The sequence below is a fragment of the Trichosurus vulpecula genome, chromosome 3 (assembly GCF_011100635.1).
Source record: "Trichosurus vulpecula isolate mTriVul1 chromosome 3, mTriVul1.pri, whole genome shotgun sequence".
Lineage (NCBI taxonomy): Eukaryota > Metazoa > Chordata > Mammalia > Diprotodontia > Phalangeridae > Trichosurus > Trichosurus vulpecula.
The window spans coordinates 27359955-27379990 of NC_050575.1; the positions used below are offsets into that span (position 1 = coordinate 27359955).

The 20036-nt window shown below is 47.0% G+C and overlaps 1 protein-coding gene across 4 annotated transcripts in view; it reads left to right on the forward strand.

Moving 5' to 3' along the window:
- Positions 1 to 20036, forward strand: part of TCF7 (transcription factor 7) — a 119464-nt gene that overhangs the window by 78292 nt on the left and 21136 nt on the right. For 3 of the 4 annotated variants that reach the window (XM_036748750.1, XM_036748747.1, XM_036748749.1), the window contains 3 exons: positions 6067 to 6175; positions 9482 to 9572; positions 19472 to 19561. In XM_036748750.1, coding sequence (XP_036604645.1) covers positions 6067 to 6175; positions 9482 to 9572; positions 19472 to 19561 — 290 coding nt within the window. The remainder of the gene's footprint in view (positions 1 to 6066; positions 6176 to 9481; positions 9573 to 19471; positions 19562 to 20036) is intronic. The other variant, XM_036748748.1, reaches the window with a different exon arrangement.

Below are 20036 nucleotides of genomic sequence, written 5' to 3' on the forward strand. Positions count from 1 at the left end.
ATAGAGGGCTACCTTTCCTGGCCATACCCCAATCTCCTGAATGGTTGGTCACTGGGGCTTGAGCATTAAACCTCCAACTATGGAGGCAAATGTGGCTACAATGAGACCTCTTCCCCTTGGGGCAGCTAGGCAGCACAGTGGATAGAGTGTTGGCCCTGGAGTTAGAAAGACCTGAGTTCAAATCCAGCCTCAGACACTTAATAGCTGTGTGACCCTGGGCAAGTCATTTAACCCTCTTTACCTCAGTTTCCACATCTGTAGAATGAGCTGGAGAGGGAAGTGGCAAACCATTCCAGTATCTTTAGCAGGAAAACCACAATTGGGGTCATGGAGAGTTGGATACAATTGAAACAACTCAACAATAAAAATCCCCTTGGGAGCCTCCTGAGCTAGGCCCTCACCCCCATCTGCCTCTCCCCATGGACTAGAACTAGTGTTACTCTTGGCTGCGAAGTTTCAACCAAACTGATCACTCAGGAATCACCCCAGGGTTTACAGGACTGGTCCTTCTAAACTTTTCCCAGCTAAACTAGGGAAGCAAGGAGGAAATCATTTGTTCTCGTCCAAGACCATCATTTTATGTATGAAGAAATGGAACTTTGAAAAGTTAACCTTGGTCTAACTAAGGTCATAGAGGTAGTAAGTGGGGAGACAAATGGTAGGGACCACAGCCTAGTTGTTTCTCTATTTGTTGCCCTGGACACCATTCTGGGGTTATTCATTATTAAATAGCCCCATTTTGCAGATGTAGCGAATGAGGCTCACAAAGACTGTGATGGTGTGGTACTATGGAAGGAGTGCTAAGTTTAGATGCGTGTGACCTGGGTTCAAAGTTTGGCTTTATCTCTTAGTATCTATAATGCCCTAAGCAAGTCATTTAACATGTCCACACCTTAGTTTCCTAGTCTGTAAATGGAGTGGTTGGGCCAGATTAACTTTAAGATCTTTCTCAACTCTGCATCTGTAATCCTGTGACTTTCTTAGGTCACAGAGCAAGTCAGTGGCAGAGACAAGTCAACTCTTCAGTGGTTTGGGGCAGGCCAACTTAGGGTTACAGCAAAACGCTTCGGAAGGGAGCTGATAGGAGGAGAAGTGAACTCTCTCCCTAGCGAGTCCTCCTACAGGAAAACCACCACCTTGGCCCTGGGGCTGAGAGAACAGCCCCCTCTTTTCTGCCTCTCCCCATCTTCATATCTCAGTGAGGCATGAGTCATCTCTGAATGCCACCATAGGCCATTTCTACGAAAAGTAAGAGTGCTGCGGCCTCCTACATGAGTGAGACAGGAAGCTTGGGTAGCTTGGAAAGCAGGGGCCGGGACCCAGCAAACATCCAATAACTCCACTCAGAAGAGTCTCAGAGCCAGAGGGTTTTGGGGGAAGTTATCTCCCAGCCTGCCTGTGGCACCCAGCACTGCAAGGGATTCTATTCAATCAGTAAGTTTTTATTGATCACCCTTCCTTCTCCTCCCCGCACCATGTGCTTTGTCCTGTGTAGATATGACAGCTCCCTTCCTTCAGGGAGCTCACGGTCCAGTTGGGGAGCCAGAGTCAGACTCATAGGATCATGGATTTTATAGCTGGAAAAATGTTTGAGGCCCTCTTACCCTAAGGTGCAGAGAATTTAGACTTGCCTAAGGTCACACAAGTGGTAAAGCTTATAGATCATCTAGCCCAACCCCTTCTTCACTGATGAGAGAGCGAAGACTCCTCCCATGACCTGCCCAAGGTCCCTGAGCCAGGATTCCAACTTCAAAGCTAGTCGTCTCTCCACTACACCAGAGCTCCTTCATTACAATTTGGACAACAGTTACAATCACCACCAACTCCATGAGACTCCCACTTGGAGAGCACTCTGCTGGTGCCGTACAGTGCTTCCCTAAGATGTAGTCTCCACTCCCACAGAGCTTACAGTCTAAGTGCATTAGAGATGGACGAAATCAAGGGACGTGTGCTGTCTGAGAAGGAAGGACATTTATGAAATTAAGAAAAAGGGAAGGAAACAAACCAGGGAAGGTTCCCTTGGAGGATGTAGTGTATCAGTTGGGCTTTAGAGGATGGCTGAGTTGTTCATTCATGTCCTGTTCTTTGCTGTCCTGGAGGTTTTCTGGGCAAAGACACCGGAGTGGTTTGCCATTTCCTTCTCCAGTGGATTCAGGTGACCCAAGGTTAAGGGGCTTGCCCAAGGTCACACAGCTAGTAGTGTCTGAGCTTGGATTTGAACTCAGGTCTTCCTGACTCCGGGCAGCTAGGTGGTACAGTGGATAGAGGATTGGGCCTTGAGTCAGAAAGACTCATATTCCTGAGTTCAAATCCAGCCTCAGACACCTAATAGCTGTGTGATCCTTGGCAAGTTGCTTAACCCTGTTTGCCTCAGTTTCCTCATCTGTAAAATGAACTGGAGAAGGAAATGGCAAACCACTCCAGTATCTTTGCCGAGAAAACCCCAAATGGGGTCACAAAGAGTCAGAAATGACTAAGTGTTGTAAAATAAAAATAAAAATAAATTTATTAAGAAAAAACCCAAAGGGTCAGAAATGACCAGACAACAACTTCCCAACTTCACATGCAGTGCTGTATCCACTGAGCCATCTAGCTGCCTCTTCAAGGATGAGCAGGAATTCAAAACAGCAAAGTACGTGTGAAGTGGGGGACCAGAGGGGATTCCAAGTGTAGGGAACAGTCAGATTAAAGAGAACAGGATCCTAGATCTAGAACTGGAGGGACCTTCGGGACCATCAAGCCTGACCCCCTCATGTGAGGCCCAAGGAGATGTGATTTGCCCAAGATCACTACTAACTAGCAGAACCGAGTTCTGTTCAGGGTGGGTGACTCCACGTTCAGCACTTTTCCCACCACCCCACACTGTATATGTTCAGAGAACAAAGAGTCATCGCAGCTTGGTGCCACCTAGATGGTGTAGAGGGGATGCACAAGATCTGGCTAGATAGGTAGGCTGCAACCATATTACAGAGGGCCTTGAATGCCCGGCACAAATTTTATGAGAAGTGTTTATGCTAAACACCATCCAAGGAGTGTGGACAGTAAATGCTAGGAAGGAGAGATGGGTGGGAGCAGCCTGGGACAGCCTGTGAAGCCTTCCTTAAGGTGCGGGGCCTGGAGGCAGGTGTTGAAGGGTGATGGCAGACTTTGGATATATGGAGAAGGGAGGACAGCATGAGCGAAAACACACCAGAAAGAAGTGATTTTGGTTCAGCATAGGTATGCGTGTTGGCAGAGCCGTGGGAGTGAAGGCTGGTAAGGTAGAGTTAGACCGGATGATGAAGGGCCTTGAATGCCTGAAGAAGTCATTTTGACTTGAATTCAGGAGGACTTAGGGGCTCTGTCCTCTTTGCTGCAGCCTAGGCTGTCCCCAGGACCCCCCCACTCCCCACTTCTGGAGATTCTGGCTGGGCTAGCTCCTCCCTAGAGAGCCTGGGGTAAGCCTGTGGCTTTGCTAAGTAACAACTGCTTTCCCTTTAAGGCACAGCTGCCCCACCCACTTCTAATTGCCAGGCTATTTATGGGTCGCATGCATCCCCTCTACCCCCTCCATACCCTTTTATTTGTGGCTTCTTGTCCACGCTAGGCCCCTTTAGTCAACTTCCCACACCAGGCCCCCACCAAAGGGCTCATTGGTTGTGGCCCTAGTTTCGGTCCAAAACAAACCCAAAAGTCCTGTGCTCTGCCAAACCCTGCCCCTTTCCCTTCCTCCTTCCTCCACTTCCAAAACTAACCTCATCTAGGAAACCCTCCCAGAGGAGCCCCTCAGGGCTCCAACTACTCTATCACCCCTCTCCATTCTACATCCTTCCTCTTTCTCCCTTCCCCCTTCCCTAAGGGGGGCAGTAGGGGAGTCACGTAGTCCTTTCAAGTGTTTTGATGAGGTTCAGTTCAATCCAATTCAATTTTTTATTCAGCCAACATTTCTTACACACCTCCTAAAGGCAAGGTCCTTATACTGGGCTCTGAGGATACAAGCATCTTTGTGTGCTATGACACAATCCCTGCTCTCTAGCAGTTTACCATTCAAGGGAAGGGGCTCGGGGAGAACAGGTACACCAGCGGTTGTCATGGTAACAGTGTGTTTCAGAAGAGCCAATTTCAAGTCCTCCCTCCCCTATATACCAGCTGTGATATGGGTAAGTCATTTAAGCTGAGTGTTCCAGGAAACTCTAAGGTCGTGTTAGAGACAAGTTTCTGCGATTCTTCAGTAGAGGGAATTCCAACACTGACAATTTTCCCTTACAAAGGAAATGACCGATCACATAATAATAATTAACAATAATACATGATAATAATAACTCATTTCCATAGCACTTCGAGGTTTACAAAGTGATCTCCCAAAACAATCCTGGGAAGTGGATAGCACTAGTATTATAGCCATATTTTACAGAAGAAGAAACAAAGTTCTGAGAGTTGGAGTACAAGGGAAACCAAGAGAAGTATGAAGGAGCTGGCCCAGACAAAGTGCTAGGGGAAATCTGAGGTAGGAGAAGTCGCTTTCACCTGAGAGGTGGCATCTTAGTTGGGTCTTGACAGAAAGGGAGGACTTCAAAAGTCAGACGTGGGGAAAGAGTCCATTCCAGGCTTGGGGTAAATTTATGCCCAGCCCAGTCCTAGGCAGAATGGGGGGACAACAGAGACAGATTACATGACTCTTTTAAGCTCCACCCCTTCTCTCAGCCCCACCATGTTAGTCAACAAGACCACGGCCAAGAGAAGAGGGACAGTTGGAAGCCTTCCAGAAATATAAAGTCCTCTTCTTTAGCAGGGAAGGAACTAAGGTCAGCTTCGAGAAAGCACCATGAGTCAGCCTTGGGATGCAGAATTCAAAACTACCAATATGGGTTGGCACCATTTCTATACTGGCCTAGAGCAGAAGGGTCAAATGTGCGGCTTATCTTCTTTCTGTTTGAGTCTGAAGCCACTGGCCTAGAGCACTGAAAGACTAAATTAAGATTTGTGCAGGTTGATACAGATAGTTTGTGTCAGAGGTGGGACCACAGTGTCTCTCAAAGAATAGGATTAATTCTGAATACCCTGTCTCCTCTGTGTGTGTGGTTTATCCTTTGTTCTCAAAAAGGACCACAACATCAGGGAGGTGATGCCATGACAAGCAAGGAATCGGATTTAAGTGAGGGAAGGCTGTGCAAAGTCACCAGCCTCACTTTCTCCTCCAGACACATCTGGGTCCAGTGGCCAGATATAGATCAGGACGACTGGAGATGGCCCAGGACACAGTGGGAGACCTCGACCTTTTTAAGCTAAGGCCTTTCCAAGTTCTCACTTTGAGGCAACACCCATTCAGTGGTTAGGGCAGTTTAAGAAGTGAGCCAAAGGATGTAAGGGAAGTAAGAGGCAGCGAGTGTGGTATTGTAGAAAGAGCCCCAGATCACAGGTCAAGAGACCTGGATCCAAGTATGTTGTGAGGTTCAAATGAGATAATAGATGTAAAAGCACTTTACCAACCTCAAAGCACTATAGAAATCCCAGTTATCATCATCATAATTTTTCTTCCATCCTAGCCAGGCCTCCAATTTGATAGTCACTTCATTTCCTGAGCCTTCCCTTGCACTCCTGCTGAGCTTAAACAATGTTTATAGAACAGTGTAGGGGTGTGGGCACACACTTTAAAGGTTTAATCTGCATTATTAGCACATTCTTAAGCCAAGGCAATCAACAAAGCAATATATCAAGGTTGATGCATAGTGACTGCCTGTTTTCTGAGGTATAAATGCTCACACAGAAAATTTAACTATGGACTCTCCTAAAGGGTTGGAGCTGGCTGCAGCACAGCCCCACTTGGATCTCAGTCCTGATAGGCTGCTGGCTAGCTAAGCAAATTGGGACCATTCCTTTTCTCCCTCTTGGCTTTGGTTTTCCTGTATGTAAAAAGAGACTAAAAATCCCTGCTCTGCCACCTTGCTTCCCAGACTGTGATGAGGCTCCTTTGAGACTATGAAGTTCATTGTCAAGCTCCAGAAATTCTGGGCTGCCGCAGGTAGCTTAGATGATTTTCATGCTTACAGGTGGGTGGCTGGGCGCTGTCTCTCTCATGTCTTTCAGCACACCAAGCCTGGCCAGCCCTCCCATGGAGTTCCCCAGATCACACCCCTCTATGAACATTTCAGCTCCCACCAGACACATGTCTCTGCTGACATCAACCAGAAGCAAGGTAGGATCTTATATTTTTTCCATTAACTTTTTTAATTAACATGCATTTATTTTCTCTCCTCCCCACCCTTCCCTCGTTGAACAATGGCAAAAAGATAAGCCTTATAACAAATATACAGAGTAAGGCAGAGCAAATTGGGGGCGTTGGGACCAGGCAACAAGTACTAGACAAAGCATAGAATGATAGGTTTGCTTTCCTAGAAAAAGACTAAGAATTATTTGCTATCCCCCAGGACACTTAGCTTTGTTTAGGTGTTCCCAGTCACTGCCGTAAGAGAGAAAGCAAGAGTGCTACATCCATTTTACATCTAAAGAAACTGAGGCAAGGAAGGTTTCTATCAGCTTTGGGAATTAGCACAGACCCTAACAGGAACTGAAAGCCTGGGAAGAGTCGGGGTTCAGGCCTGATTGGCAGCGGCCAGCAGGGCAGAGGGTGAATGGAGGCCAGATATAGCCTGCATGCCATAATCACGTCCTCTGAGAAGAACAATTAACGGGACTCGGGTTTAGAAGGCACTGTTGAGGAGAGATGAGAGATTCAGTCTGAGGGAGCTGGGAGAGAAGTTTATAATGCTAACGACAACAGTGATGACGAATACGCCTTCATATACATTCTCTCATTAAATCCTCACCCCTGTGAAAAAAGCAGGGATATTGCTTCAATATTTAATGACAACAACAAAAAATGACAATAGCTAACATGTACATGGCACCTACTATGTGTCAGGCACTGTGCTAATCACTTTACAATGATCTCATTCTATCCGCACAACAACCTTATCCCCATTTTACAGTTAAGGAGACTGAGGCAGAGGTTAAGTGACTTACCCAGGGTCTCACAGCCAGTAAAGTGTCTGAGGCCAGATTTGAACTCAGGCCCAGCAGTCTATCCACTGTACCATCTAGCTGATTAATACGTGTCATCCTTCCACTGATTTGGATGGAAGCCCACCCCCCCATCCCCTTTGCAGTGGTCAAGCGATTACTTAATGGCCACCCTTCTTCTGACTTCACCACCTTGGGCTTCAGATGACAGGCATACAATCCCTTGCCTGGCCTTCATCCAAAGCTTTTTCATCTTGGTAGGACCTACCAAAGTTTGTGCTTCAGGGACACAGACTTCCAGAGCCCAGAAGGTCACCTCCACATCATGATAAGGTATCAGAGAAGGAAGAAACTGAGGCTGAGAGTGACCTGTCTCATAGCCCCACAGCTAGGAAGTTTCCTAATGGGGTCCAGGGGCTCTCTCCATGGTAGTAGGCTCAGCCTCTAACCCAAGGGTGGGGAACCTTTGGCCTCATCCAAAACTTTGGATTCAGTCAAAGGGCCACACCTGAGGGCCTGGAAGGTCATATGTGGCCTCGAGGCCGCAGGTTCCCCACCACTGCTTCCCTGTGAAAAGCTCCTTTAGAGGCACTTAATCACTTCAGTTTCTAAACCTCTGTCCCTATCATTGTAAAATAGGTATAAAAGTCCTTGCTTCCCCCAAGCCGTTGGACTCTGCCTCTCACATTTGGTCTATGGCTTAAAAAACAAATGAGTTTGTTTTTTTTTAATACCTCAACAGGAACTTTTCTCCAGGGGGACAAACCCAACTTTGCCCCAATTTCAAGCCAAACCATAAAAACCACTGGCGGTTTTCTGTTGCTTTGTCCATGGTTACCTCCCCAGGAAGTGCAGGGATTGTTCCCCGAGAGTGAGAATGGCCAAGTTCTTCTTAATGGGATTGATACTTATCTGAGGCCGACCTGAACTCAGCTCCCCCAGGCCCTTATCCCCCTCAAGATTCCCAGCCCAGCTCAGATCTCTAGGAATCCAGGACTGCTTGTCCTACACCCCATCACCACCCCCCATACACACCCTCACCCTACCTTAACAAAAGAAGGGCCAGGGAGTAAAGTGATACACCCTCTGAATCATCCCCAGACATACCGGAGCAAAGGAGTCATTCCTAGAAAAAGTATTATCTCCAGACAGCAATGCCCTGACTCAGGCAGATTTAGCCTTGGGTAGCCCCCAAATCCCACTGACCTTCAATTTCAGGGAGTTCTGGCTACTCTCCAGGCAGGTCCAAACCAGGTACCTTTCTCATCTGAAACCCTTCCACATCAATCACTGTCATGGCTACTCTTGTTATCTTTGCATCTGGTCATCCTTTCAAGGCTCCTGGTCACTGCCCATGATGGTTGATACAGCAGCTATTCCTCATTTGTCTGTCTTCAGGATGTCCATGTGTTCAGAGTAGCCAATGGCGGGGGGAGGGAGCAGGGTGGTGGGAGAGGGAGGATTCCGTGTGCCTTCAGAGAGGAAGTTTACTGAAGCAAAGGGAGGGGGAGGAAGCTCAGGGGAAGGCTGGAGAGGATTCTAAATTCCTCAATTTTGGTCCTTCCTATTCCTCATTTTGTCTGTGGTGAGATTTTGTGGGTTGAATCTCCTCACTTCTAGGACCTCTTACAAAGTCTCTGGTGTCAAAAATCCCACCCATACCTCCCCCAACTACTGCTTCCCTCTGAGAATAAACTGGATCCTCTCCCTCCCCAACCCATCCCCCTGTTTCCACCTGAAGCATTAGGGTCTAGGTACCAAATGGCTACTTCTTCAGGGGTGGTGCAAATAGGGATCACCCCCTGTGGCTAACAGTGACACATGGTCTCAATCATCCTCACATCTAACTTGGGATTAAGTTGTCAAAATGAGGCATTTTGGGGGATGGGAGTGCTCCAGTTCTGAATATATTCTCTCTGTTTCCAATAAACTTTGATCGTATAGATTCCAGATCATGTAAATAACTCCAAACATATACAACCCTTTAAAGTTTTTTTTAATGCTTTAGAATCATAGAATATCAGAGCTAGAAGGGATCTCAGAGACCATCTAATACAACCCCCTCATCGTACAGATAGGGAAACTGGGATGCAGAAAAGGGAAAGGACTTGGCCAAGGTTCTTCCAAAAACAGCAAGTTCCTAACTGATAACCAGCCTTCACTGGGGGGTGCATGCTGGGCTCGGAAGTGCTTTTATACCCACTATCTCACCTGATCCTGTAACAGCCCTTTAAGGGAGGCAGGGCAGGAATTATTATCCCCATCTTACACATGACCCTGAGACTCAAAGGGGTGAAGGGACCTTCTCAAGGGAAGCCCAGGAGGAGACTACCACTCTCCTGACTGGGTCTCCTTCTCTATGGCACAGTACTTCCATTTAGAGCGCATATAGATCTGGTGTATATGAGAATTCTCCATTCAGATAGTCTTCCTCAGCCCCTCCTCTGCCTCTTTCTCTAATCTGTCTTGCTTCTCCATCCAGGTGTTCATCGCCCACTACAGACCACCGACATCTCCAGTTTCTACTCTTTATCTCCAGGTGGTGTTGGACAGATTTCCCACACCATGGGCTGGTGAGTGTCACAAGGAGTGTTACTGTTTCTGAACAATTAGGGCATGTGCCCTCTCTGACCTAACACCCACCGGCTGAGATCCTGGCTCAGTCAGCCAGCACCACAGTACAGCCAGGATGAGCTACCAAGCTGCTTCTGTCCCAAGAGAACCTGTTTCCCCAGGGTTCTTTTAACTTTCTCCTTTTATCAAGAAAAGTAACATTTTGTTTCTCGCAGTCCCACAATCCAATGCAGAAAATTGCCCAGCACAAGTTTTGGGGGAAATGGTATTTAAAAGTATAAGGGTGTCTTCATCTCTATAAAGGAACTCCAGAAGAGTCACATGTTATTCATGGGACTTACAAAGCATCTAGTTCTCCCTGTGGTGCTGATGAAAAATGAAAGGTGCTGACCCTATTAGCTCTTTTCCCATCTTTGAGCTTGTTTCATTTGGTGCAGCTGAGAGTTTTCTTTAACCCACGAAGTAGGTGGGGCTGGCCAGTCATTATCCTGTTCTCTCAGTCTCTAGAAAAATTTCTTTTCTTCTTTCCACTAAATCACTACTACCTTGCTGTGGTGAACCCAGAGCCTTTGGGAAATCAAGGCAAGGTGAGTTAATTCCAATATTCTACTGCAAGGGAGAAAATACTGGTTTACTCTGGGGCAGGGAAGAGGTCCTGGGGTTGAGTTTGTCAGAAAGTGAGCTTTGGGATACCACAGCCAATGCCCAGGGATGGATTGTCTTCAGGGGTGGCCAGCCCCTCAGAAACAGAGTAGCACGCTCTTTGTGCATGGGGAAAAGCTTACCCTTGACCCTGTAGAGGAAAAAAAAATTAAAGAAATTAGGAAACAGTCTTTGGTTTTGGTGCTCCTAGGGTAGCTGAGAGTTTAATGTGGGAGAAAGAACATAAACATGTGAAAAAAGAAATACATAAGAAGGTATGAACTGTGCACTATGGGGTCACTGGGATGGGGATGTCCAAGGCAGGTGGACTTGGAGGAGCAGATTTACTTTGCCATTTCTTTGTTCCTGAGAAGCTCTAGGATCTTGAGGGAAAGGGAGAAACTGAAAGGGGGTACAGAAGCTAGCGGAGAATACCTTCTCTGTTAGCGTGAACCTGGAAGGTGGAAGAACTCCTGAGTTTCTCTGACACGTCCAGCCTTTAGAGAGGATGATGGAATTGGTTCAGGGTAAAGAAAGCAGGAGCTGGGAGGATGTCCAGAAAAGAATCATGAGGTGGGGAAAGATGGGAGTGTTTCAGGAGACTCCCTATGTCAGCACAAGGATTGGCTACAGAAAATCAAAACTCTGAGGCAGCTAGGCGGCCCACTGAATAGAGGGCTGGGCCTGGAGTCAGGAAGACCCGAGTCCACATCTGGCCTCAGAGACTTACTAGCTGGATAAGTCAGTTTGCTCAACTGTAAAATGGAGGTCATGATAGCATTTCCAATCGAGATAATATTTGTGAAGTGCTTAGCACAGTGCCTGGCACATAGTAGGTCCCTAATAAATGCTCATTTCTATCCATTCATCCTTCCTTCCTCTCCAAGGAGATTGGGGGAAATGAGCTGAAAGAGGCAGCAGTGTAATGGACTGAGTGTCATGTCAGAGTCAAGAAGAACCTGGGTTCAAATCCTACATCAGACACTTACTTGGGCTGCATGACCCTGAACTCACTTGACCTCTCTGGGCCTGTTTTCTCATCTATAAAATGAAGGACATTGGACTAATGAATTCAAGGTCCCTAGATCCTAACCTCTGATCCTGTAACGTATGCTGAAGCACAAGACTCAGGTCAGAAAAAAGGAAGAGCATGACACCATAACTGACGGTGATTGATGTCAGTCAGTCCAACATTTTCTGAGTAAGGACTTGCTGTATGGAAGGGATCCCGATGCTGATTACGTCCCATTCCTTGTCTTCCGATAGCATTTCTCTGGGCCGTAAAGGACTCACACACGAGACGTTAACCTGATTGGGTAGCGATGAACATTTCCTGGAGGAGAGGATACTGGAGCTCACCCTAGGAAACAAATAGCCCAGGGAATAAAAGGGTCCAGAACTCGCAACCAGAGGACAAAGGAGAGAACAGGCCCTTGTAGAAGGAACCCTGTCCTTAACCCTGTGGACACTGGATGAATTCTTAATTATGTAATTAGCCTGTGTTCTAGAGTTACAGAGGAGGCCAAGGGGCAGACTGGACAGTGGGTAGTATCTTCACTATCGCCAGCCTCTGAGCCCCTCTGCTTTCCTTAAAGGGAAAAGACCTGAGGAATTCTAGATCCTTGGAATGGGAGCCCATGGTCACTAAGCTAACCAGAGGCCGACACAACCCTTCTTGAACTGCCTTAGCCATCCATCTACTAATCTGCTTCTTGGCTGTGTCACCTTGGGCAAGTTCCTTTGATTCTTTGGACCTTAGATTAGCAAGTTAGACTAAAACTAGAAATCCCCTTCCGGCCCTAAATCCACAGCACCTATGCATCCATTCACCCAAGTCTGGGGCTGGGACCAGCGCCTCTCAGCAAGCTCAGTCCCATAACTTGTGTCAGAGCCTGGTCTCCTCCCAGCCCACTTCCCTGCAGAATGCCCACCCCTTGCCAAAGCACTCCAAATCTCTATCCTTACTTCTCCAAAGCTCTCCCCCAGGATTCCTCTCACTGACAGGGCTGGCATGGAAGATACCTCCAGGGACTAAAGCACATTTCCCCATTTCCAGGCCTCAGGTCTTCCTAGAAGCTCTGCTTACAGTGTGGCCCACAGCCAAGTCCTCCCACAGCCCAGCTGGCACAGCTACCCCCTGAGAAGTGTTACTGCCTCATGGTTCTGACCCAGACAGGCTGCTGTGCTGGGCAGGGTCACCATTACCACACCCTGGTCAGTCCCAGCTCAACCAGCACTCAAGCAACAGAGCAGGAGGGGCAGCTGGCTCCAGGCTGCCTTTGTTCCTGAGGGATAGGGAGGGATGGACAAAGCTTGGAGCTGTGATCTGTGGAGTGTGACGGTGGAGGTGGCTCAGAGCTTCAAGGTCCAGGCCTCTACTCCCTCCTCCTCCAGCCTACCAGCCCTGGAAGAGATAGATCAGGCAGGGCCAGGGAAGAGCCTTATTAGATTTCCCCCTTCCTAGTCCTTTGATCCTGTGAGGGTGAGAAAACCTTCTGGGCTGGGAAGACTGTGAATGGATCTGAGAGCCAGGCCCAGGCCTCAGGAGTGAGGAATGTCACTGTGAGATTAACTTCAGCCAAGAACTTTCTCCTCCAGTGTGAACAGGAATGTGGAGCTTCAAAAGGATGATGGCTTGGGGTGGGGGTTGGGGTGGGGGTGGGGGAACGGGAATGTAGCCATTGTCTGTAAGTACTGTGATGGGCCAGATTGTTCTGACAAGTTGTAAATACATCTTTGTACCAACCTGCCCGAAGGCTAAGTACTAACTACCCGGGGATCCTTGACCCCTCCTTATCCCCAACAGGGGACTCGGGCTGCTTCCTTAAATGCCTATTCCCCCCACACATGGTGACCCTATGGCTCCCTCTCCTCCCTGTCCAGTGCATCCTAACTTAGCCTTGTAAAGGAAGTTCTTTGGCATTTCTAAGATTCTGGGGGAGGAAAATGGCTTTTACACCCTCTTAGGAGACTTCCCAGTAAGGATTGTTACCCCAACCAGGAGGATTGTGTGGAAGTCCTTTAAAATTTTTATTAAGTTTTATTAATGTTTTTACATCTCGGTCATTTCTGGAAATAACTCCTTGTGGGAATCAAATCTGGTTTTATCCTATTCAGTTTCAAGCAGTTCTCAGTGGGCATAAAAAGATTTGGAGGTAGGGGGAGAAGGGGGAAGGGCAGACCACAGCCAGATATTTCCCAGGAAACCACAAGTGCCTCTGCCCCAGTTCATGTTCCTCTTCCACTAGAACCCAACTTGAGCCAAGAATTTTCCCCTGAATCTGGGAGTTCCATGGCTGGAGAATGACTGTGAATTCTTCTATGAATTTTTTTCCAATCATTAACATTTATTAAGCTCTGGAGATATAAAATACAAAGAGAATAAAATAACCCCTCCTTGCTAGAGCTCATATTCATTTTAAAAATTTATTATTTTCAGTTAACAGGTATTTATTTTATCTCCCTCTCATTTCTCCACACCTACCCCAATCAAAACAAAAAAGAAGGAAGGAAGGAAGGAGGAAACCTTCAGACCAATGCAAAGCAAATCAACTCATTGGCCATATCCAAAAATGTATGTTCTATGACCATTTAAAAAGCCTCACTCTGTATACAAGTTTCTTAGGCAAACTGGAAATCATAAATCCGATTCTCCAGAGGGTCCCTGTGGGAATTTTTAAGGGGACAGAAGTGCATGTGTCTAGAGAAGGGGACAAAATAGAAGGTGGAAAAGAAGCAAGCCCTGCTTCTGGCCCCTAGGCTTCTGTGGCCTTCTAACATTACTGTGGAGAGTCATAGTGGTGTGGTGAAAATGGTGCTTGTCAGAAGACCAGGATTTAAGTCCCTCCTCCAACACTTACTGGACCTTGGTTAAATCTAACTGCCTCTAACCTAAGTATCTGAATCTAAAATGGGAGTGATACCAACATAAAAGGAGGCGTAGGTACCATCAGTTTGGAGTTTGAAGGGAATTTCTATGTTCTGGCCCAACGTGCTAGCCTAGGGTTCAGATACAAAGAGACTTGCCCAAGCTCACACAATAAGTGGCTAAGGAAAGGGTTAGTGAAGGACGGGCAAGTTAGTCCAGGAAGGGGTATGCTGGCCTATTTGGTTAACCTAGAGACCATGAGATCACTTTCTAAGCTTCTACAATTTTTTAGAATCATTTGCATTTCAGTGATGCTTTGAAGTTTATAAAATGTGCTCACAGCTGCCTATCATTCTAGTTACTAGGGTTCCATTTGCTAATTCTCTCACAACTCTTCATCTTCAGACTTCAGAATGAAGTTCTCTTAATCAGAGAAAAATGCTTCTTTCCTCCCAAAGAATATGCAGAGGCAGGTCCCTCAGCCTGGCCTGGTCCTTGTCCTTGTCCTCTCCTCAAAGCTATCTCTCAGCTTGTATTGGGATCCTAGTGCTAGTGAATCAGAGTCCCACACAAGCTTTTCGTTCTCCCTTCAAGTGATCTAACGGAAGTAAAGCCTTTAATACCTCACTGGGTCCCAACCAGGAAAACTAAATCTCTGCAGAAGCCCCTAACTGTTGTTCCTGTACACTCTCACTCCTTAGAGATTATGGACAGAGAGGAGGGGGACTGACCTTTGGATTTTTCCTTCACTCCCTTGAAGTCCTACATCCTCTTGAGTCCTACAGAGCAAACTCTAGTCTCAAGAGATCTTGTCCTCAGTAAACTGGTTCGTTCATTCATTCATTCATTGGTTCATTCACTCTACCCAGCAGCTGTTACTACGCTGAAGACAAAGAGTCAGACAATGACAATCACAGAATGTCAGAGCTGGGAAGAACCTTAGACCTATCTATTCTCTCACATTTTACAAATGTGAACCTGTAAGCCTAAGTCTCTCCCCCTACTGACTGTGTACAAATTCCCAAAAGATAGGACTTGGTTCTGTTCCATCTGTCTCACTGAGGTTGAGCTCCCTGAGGGCAGGGTTTGGGGTCTATTCCATTTCTCTCTTCCCCTAGTCTAGGATGTACCCAGGAGCAGGGTTTGGCCCAAAATAGACTTCTTTGTCTCTCACTGCCCCCTAGATTGGGAATCTAGAAACCCAAGATCGAGAAGGAACAGAGTTTATCTGAGTTGGCTTCTTGCACAAGGGCTTGTCAAATTTGCCCCCAGTTTTGGGAGGGAAATCATTCTGTCCTGTTTCCTTGTGCCTGGAGAAGAGCCCTCGGGATGGAGAATGCTGCTTTGTCTCCTTAAGACAACGTGACCTGTTCCTGCACCTCCAGATTCCTGTCTTACTGAGTAAGAACTACCTTGGTTTGGTGGGCAGGGACTTGGTCGAGTTTGGTTCGGATCAGACTCCACTTCTTTCCCATTGCTTGGTGACCTCAGCCAAGTCCCTTAACTTCTGGGAATTGGTTGTGATTGTTCTTCTGATGTAAAGGTGGGTCCAGAACACTGAAAGCTTCAGGGGGAGGAGCTGTCCTTGGAGGAATGCCCTGAGAGCATTCAGGAGAACTCCCAAAGAGCCTGCTGCTGCTGCCTGAGAGCCAGTCAGCACTGCCCTCCCCAACTCGGCTCTAGTACTTCCCATAGTTCTCTCAGACCAGACCAGACCAGGTCCCATTCTAAGATAAGGATGGAAGGTAGAACTGTCTGTCCCCTCCCTACAGACTTCTTGGAGGTTTCCAGTTGAGGGCGAGTGGGTTGGCAAACTTGAGGTCTGAAATCCCCAAATCCATTTGCTGGATCTGGCACGGCTGAGGAAAGGCCAAGACAGGAATCCGTGGTGTAAAGAGCCTAGATTTGAATCTCTGCTCTGACACTTTGCCTGTGTGACCTTAGGCAAATCCCTTTGCTTGAGTTTCAAGTTTCCTCTGGGCTTCAGTTTCTTTATCTGTCAAATGTGGGATTAGATGGCCTCTCTAAATCTGTGATCCTCTGAATTTAAGTGTTCTCAGAGTCAACTGAGCTGAGAATAAGATTTTATTCTTTTCCCTTTTTCCTCTCATAGTTGGGAGCATGCCTTTCCCAAACTTCCCAGGGTCCCCTTGATTTCAGGCCTCAGCTCTCCACTTCATAGAGGGACCTGCTATTATAATATACATCAAAATCTGGGTCAGAAGAGCAAGTTCATTTGGTCCCATCCTGAAATACACAGGATGTGGCTTATTTACCACCACCCCCAAACTCTGGACTACTCATGACAACGGGCAGCTTCTCCAGAGCCCCACCCTGAAATCACATAGCAGGGCCCAAGTCCAGGGCTGCCTGCGGAGGTCAGGAACCATCTAGGCTGCAGAATCCAATCGCTTCTTCCTCTTACTGAATTCCTAGGATGCTCTTCCGGGGGAGAGGTAGATGCTACATAAAGTGGGGTTGAGGAGAAAGAGCCAGCTGGAAGAAATGGGGAGACTGAAACAGTGTGGCCAGGGAAAGCTGGGCCAGGAACAGCGTAGGAAGAAAAATCTAATACTTGAGAGCCTTTGTGAGTGTTGCCTCCCCCATCCCACATGGGCACAAAAGAATCCCATCCTGGATACGTGTAAGATCTAGAACTAGACATCAAAGACATCTAGTCCAATTCCTTCATTTTACAAATGGGGTAAACTGAGGCCCAAAGAGGTTAAGAGATTAGCCCACCGTCACAAAGTGAAGTGTTCTGTGTCCACTGTGAGACACTGTCTTTAGGCACTGCGAGTTTTCTACAAGAGTTTTACTCCCTTGTGCAATCCTGTACTGAGTGTTAAGCAGCACCACTTCAAGTCTGGGAAGGCTCCTTTTTCCTTTTACCTTCCTTCACTCCAGTGAAAAGAGCACTGGATTTGAAGTCAGGACCTATATTCAAATCCCACTTGTTAGGACTTTAGCATATGTGACCTTGAGAAAGTGACTTCTCTCAAGGTATAAATTTACCCCTCTAAAAAGCAGGTGGATTAAATGATCTATTCTATAAGCTCCCTAACAGATTTTAAGATCCCACACTCTTATATCCCAACTCCTTTCTTCTCTTCCCTGCAACGGCTTCTTCTGTCAGGAAGGAAAAATCTTTCCTGGGAAAAGTAGACAGAGATGGAAACTAATAGGGGGAACTGGGGATGCACATTTGAAAGGAGCAGCCTGGGAGAGGCATGCTGATGCCCAACATGAGTCTCTGTGGTCTTTCAGGCATTGTGGCGGAGGTATTTAGAGCAGGGCCTCTATGGTCATTAAAGTCACTGGACGTTAAGAGAGTGCTTTTTCCAGGAGTCCAGAGCATAAAGAAGAGCACTTCATCATTGTTCACAGGGCCTCCCTGCACCCAGGAGCAGGCCCTGAGAGCTGGGGGCGGGGGGGGGGGGGGGGGGGGGGTAAGAAAGAAGAGAAGTGGGTCGTTCCCAGGCACAGGCAATGGGAAAAGCTGCTGTTCTTGGAAACCTGGCCCCGTAGGTGGGAATCTCAGCTCTGTTCTTCACCTATCATCAGTAGGCATCTCTCGATGACCCCCTTCTCTAACAGCATTTGCCTCTCGAGGAAGGCAAAGGAAAGTCTCCAACTTGTAGAGAATGAGTTTTCAACTGTCAATTTTGGCCTTTGCTGTCCCCTGGTGGTGAAGGGAAGGAAAATACCTTCTTACAGGATCATAGGCTTGAGTCTACAGCCTCCTTTATCTTAGTGCTTTCCCTCTCAAACTCCTCTCAGTTTATCCTGTATATATTGTTTGCACATTTTTTTTTTTTGCATCTTGTCTCCCCTATTTAGACTGTCAGCTCCTTGAGAAGTGACTGGTTATTTTTGCCTTTCTTTGTATCCCCAGTGCTTAGCAGTGTCTGACACATAGTAGGTACTTAATAAATCCTAGTTGACTGATTATAATAGCTCCTCTCCCAGTCTAAAAGCAGGTCTTTAATTTTTTTTACATTTTCTTTTAAATAATTTTCTTTGTTTTTATATAACCTACATTTCCAAATGTATCCTTTCCTTTTCCCACTCCTAGAGAGTCATCTGCAGCAAAACACATCAAAAGAAAAACCTGCCATTACCCCACATGTTCTTCAGCATTGGCAGGTTGAACCATCATGCTATCCAACAACAGGACAATGGGACTGTGGGTGTGTGGGTGCCTTTTGAGGTAGAGCTCTCCATTATTAGCTGTCAAGTATGTTCTTTTGTCAGTGGCACTACCATCGCTTATATTCAAAGCCTTGAGGATTTCTTTCCCATTCAGCTCTCATGTGTGTTAGGTTGCCCATCCTATCATTTCCACCTCATGTCCTCTTCTCTCTTCCCACTGCCATCAGAGGGGACTGTATGTGTATTTATGTCTGTGTGTATTACCAGTCGTCTAGGTTCTCTTGCTTCCCCTCCCCTCCAACCTTTCTCCCCTCCCCCTCATGCTCCTCAAACAACTCATCCTTCACATCCTTCACTAATCATCCATTCTCAAAGATCTGGTTATGTTACTCATCTGCTGAAAAAACATTGATTTATCAAATAGCATCCAAATTTTGCCTGGCATTCAGTCATATACAGTCTGGTGCTCTTACTTTCTTAAGCTATCTTATAACTCCTGTCCACCCAACTTTGCGCTCCAAATCAAACTATATATCCTCTGTCCCCAAGGATACCATGTGCTCTCCCACCTCTACCTCTTTGCTCCTATTTCCCTGTACCTACAATTTCTTCCCTTCCCCTTTGTTGAATCCTTTAAAGCACAAATTGGGTATCGAAAGCCTTCCTTGATGTCCCACATTCAGTTCTAAAAAAATTCTGTGATCCTGCAGATCCCACATAATACTCTTTTTTTGCACATGTTACAGTGTACGCTTAATTATCCATGTATGTCTTATCCCCTTCTACACTGCAGCAGGGGCAGGGGCTGTGTTATCTAAAGGCATTGTCCCCCCATCACCCAACATAGTGCTCAGCACACAGCAACCACCTACTTGAATGAATGAATACAGAAGCTCAAAGACCCTCTATCTCCTCTTTAACCCCAGACTGTAAACTCTGTGAAAGAAGGCCCAGTGTCTGCTCCTAATCAATGCTCCTCCAGGCTGGGATTTTCCCAAGAGATTCTGTAGGCGGGAATTCCTGTGTTAGGGAAGTTGTGCTACATAACCTGACTTTCCATCTAGCCCTGATACTCCATGATGCAGAATGTGTTCCTAGCATTCCTTGGAAGCCCTTCCCAAATATCTAGCTCTCCATTGTCCTTGCTACATTTTAAGCCAGCTTCTTCTTGCCCATTCTGCCCACCCTCAGCAGAGCCAGAGCAGCTGCTGAACTCTCTCTCTTCCCTGACCACAGGGCGAGCCCACCTCTCTATCCCCTCCCCCCTTCCTGTGGATATAGACAGCACTTTTCGACTGCAGTCTCCCCGGGGGCACCTTACCCTAGGTGAGTATGGGCCATCGGTTCCATGTGTTCAGGGTGGCTCAGCCAGGCACCTTCAGCTTTCTCCATGTGGTGTCCCGCTGATGCTGGCATATGGACAGTAGAAATGGCCTTGCCCTCTCTGTCCATTTGTCTATCTGCCTCAGACGCAGACTTTAGCTTGCAGTGTTATGTCTGTCTAGCCTTTCCACCCAACTGATGAGTATTATCCCTCCCCCAACACCACCAGCAGGGGAAACTAGTTTAATTTGGCCACAGAGCCCAAAAGGTCATATACTGGATGTGGACATGTCTTGGAGCCTCTATACCTATCTCAGGGAAGACACAAGCAGAAGGGAATGGACCCCAGGCAGAATTTGCCCCTGACTACCACAGGAAGACTATCCCTATCTCCTGTGAAGGGGCCTGGGAAAGGTCCAGACTTCTGCTTTCATTGCATGTGCCAGCCTCCATTCATAGGCACACATCTGTGTGGGCC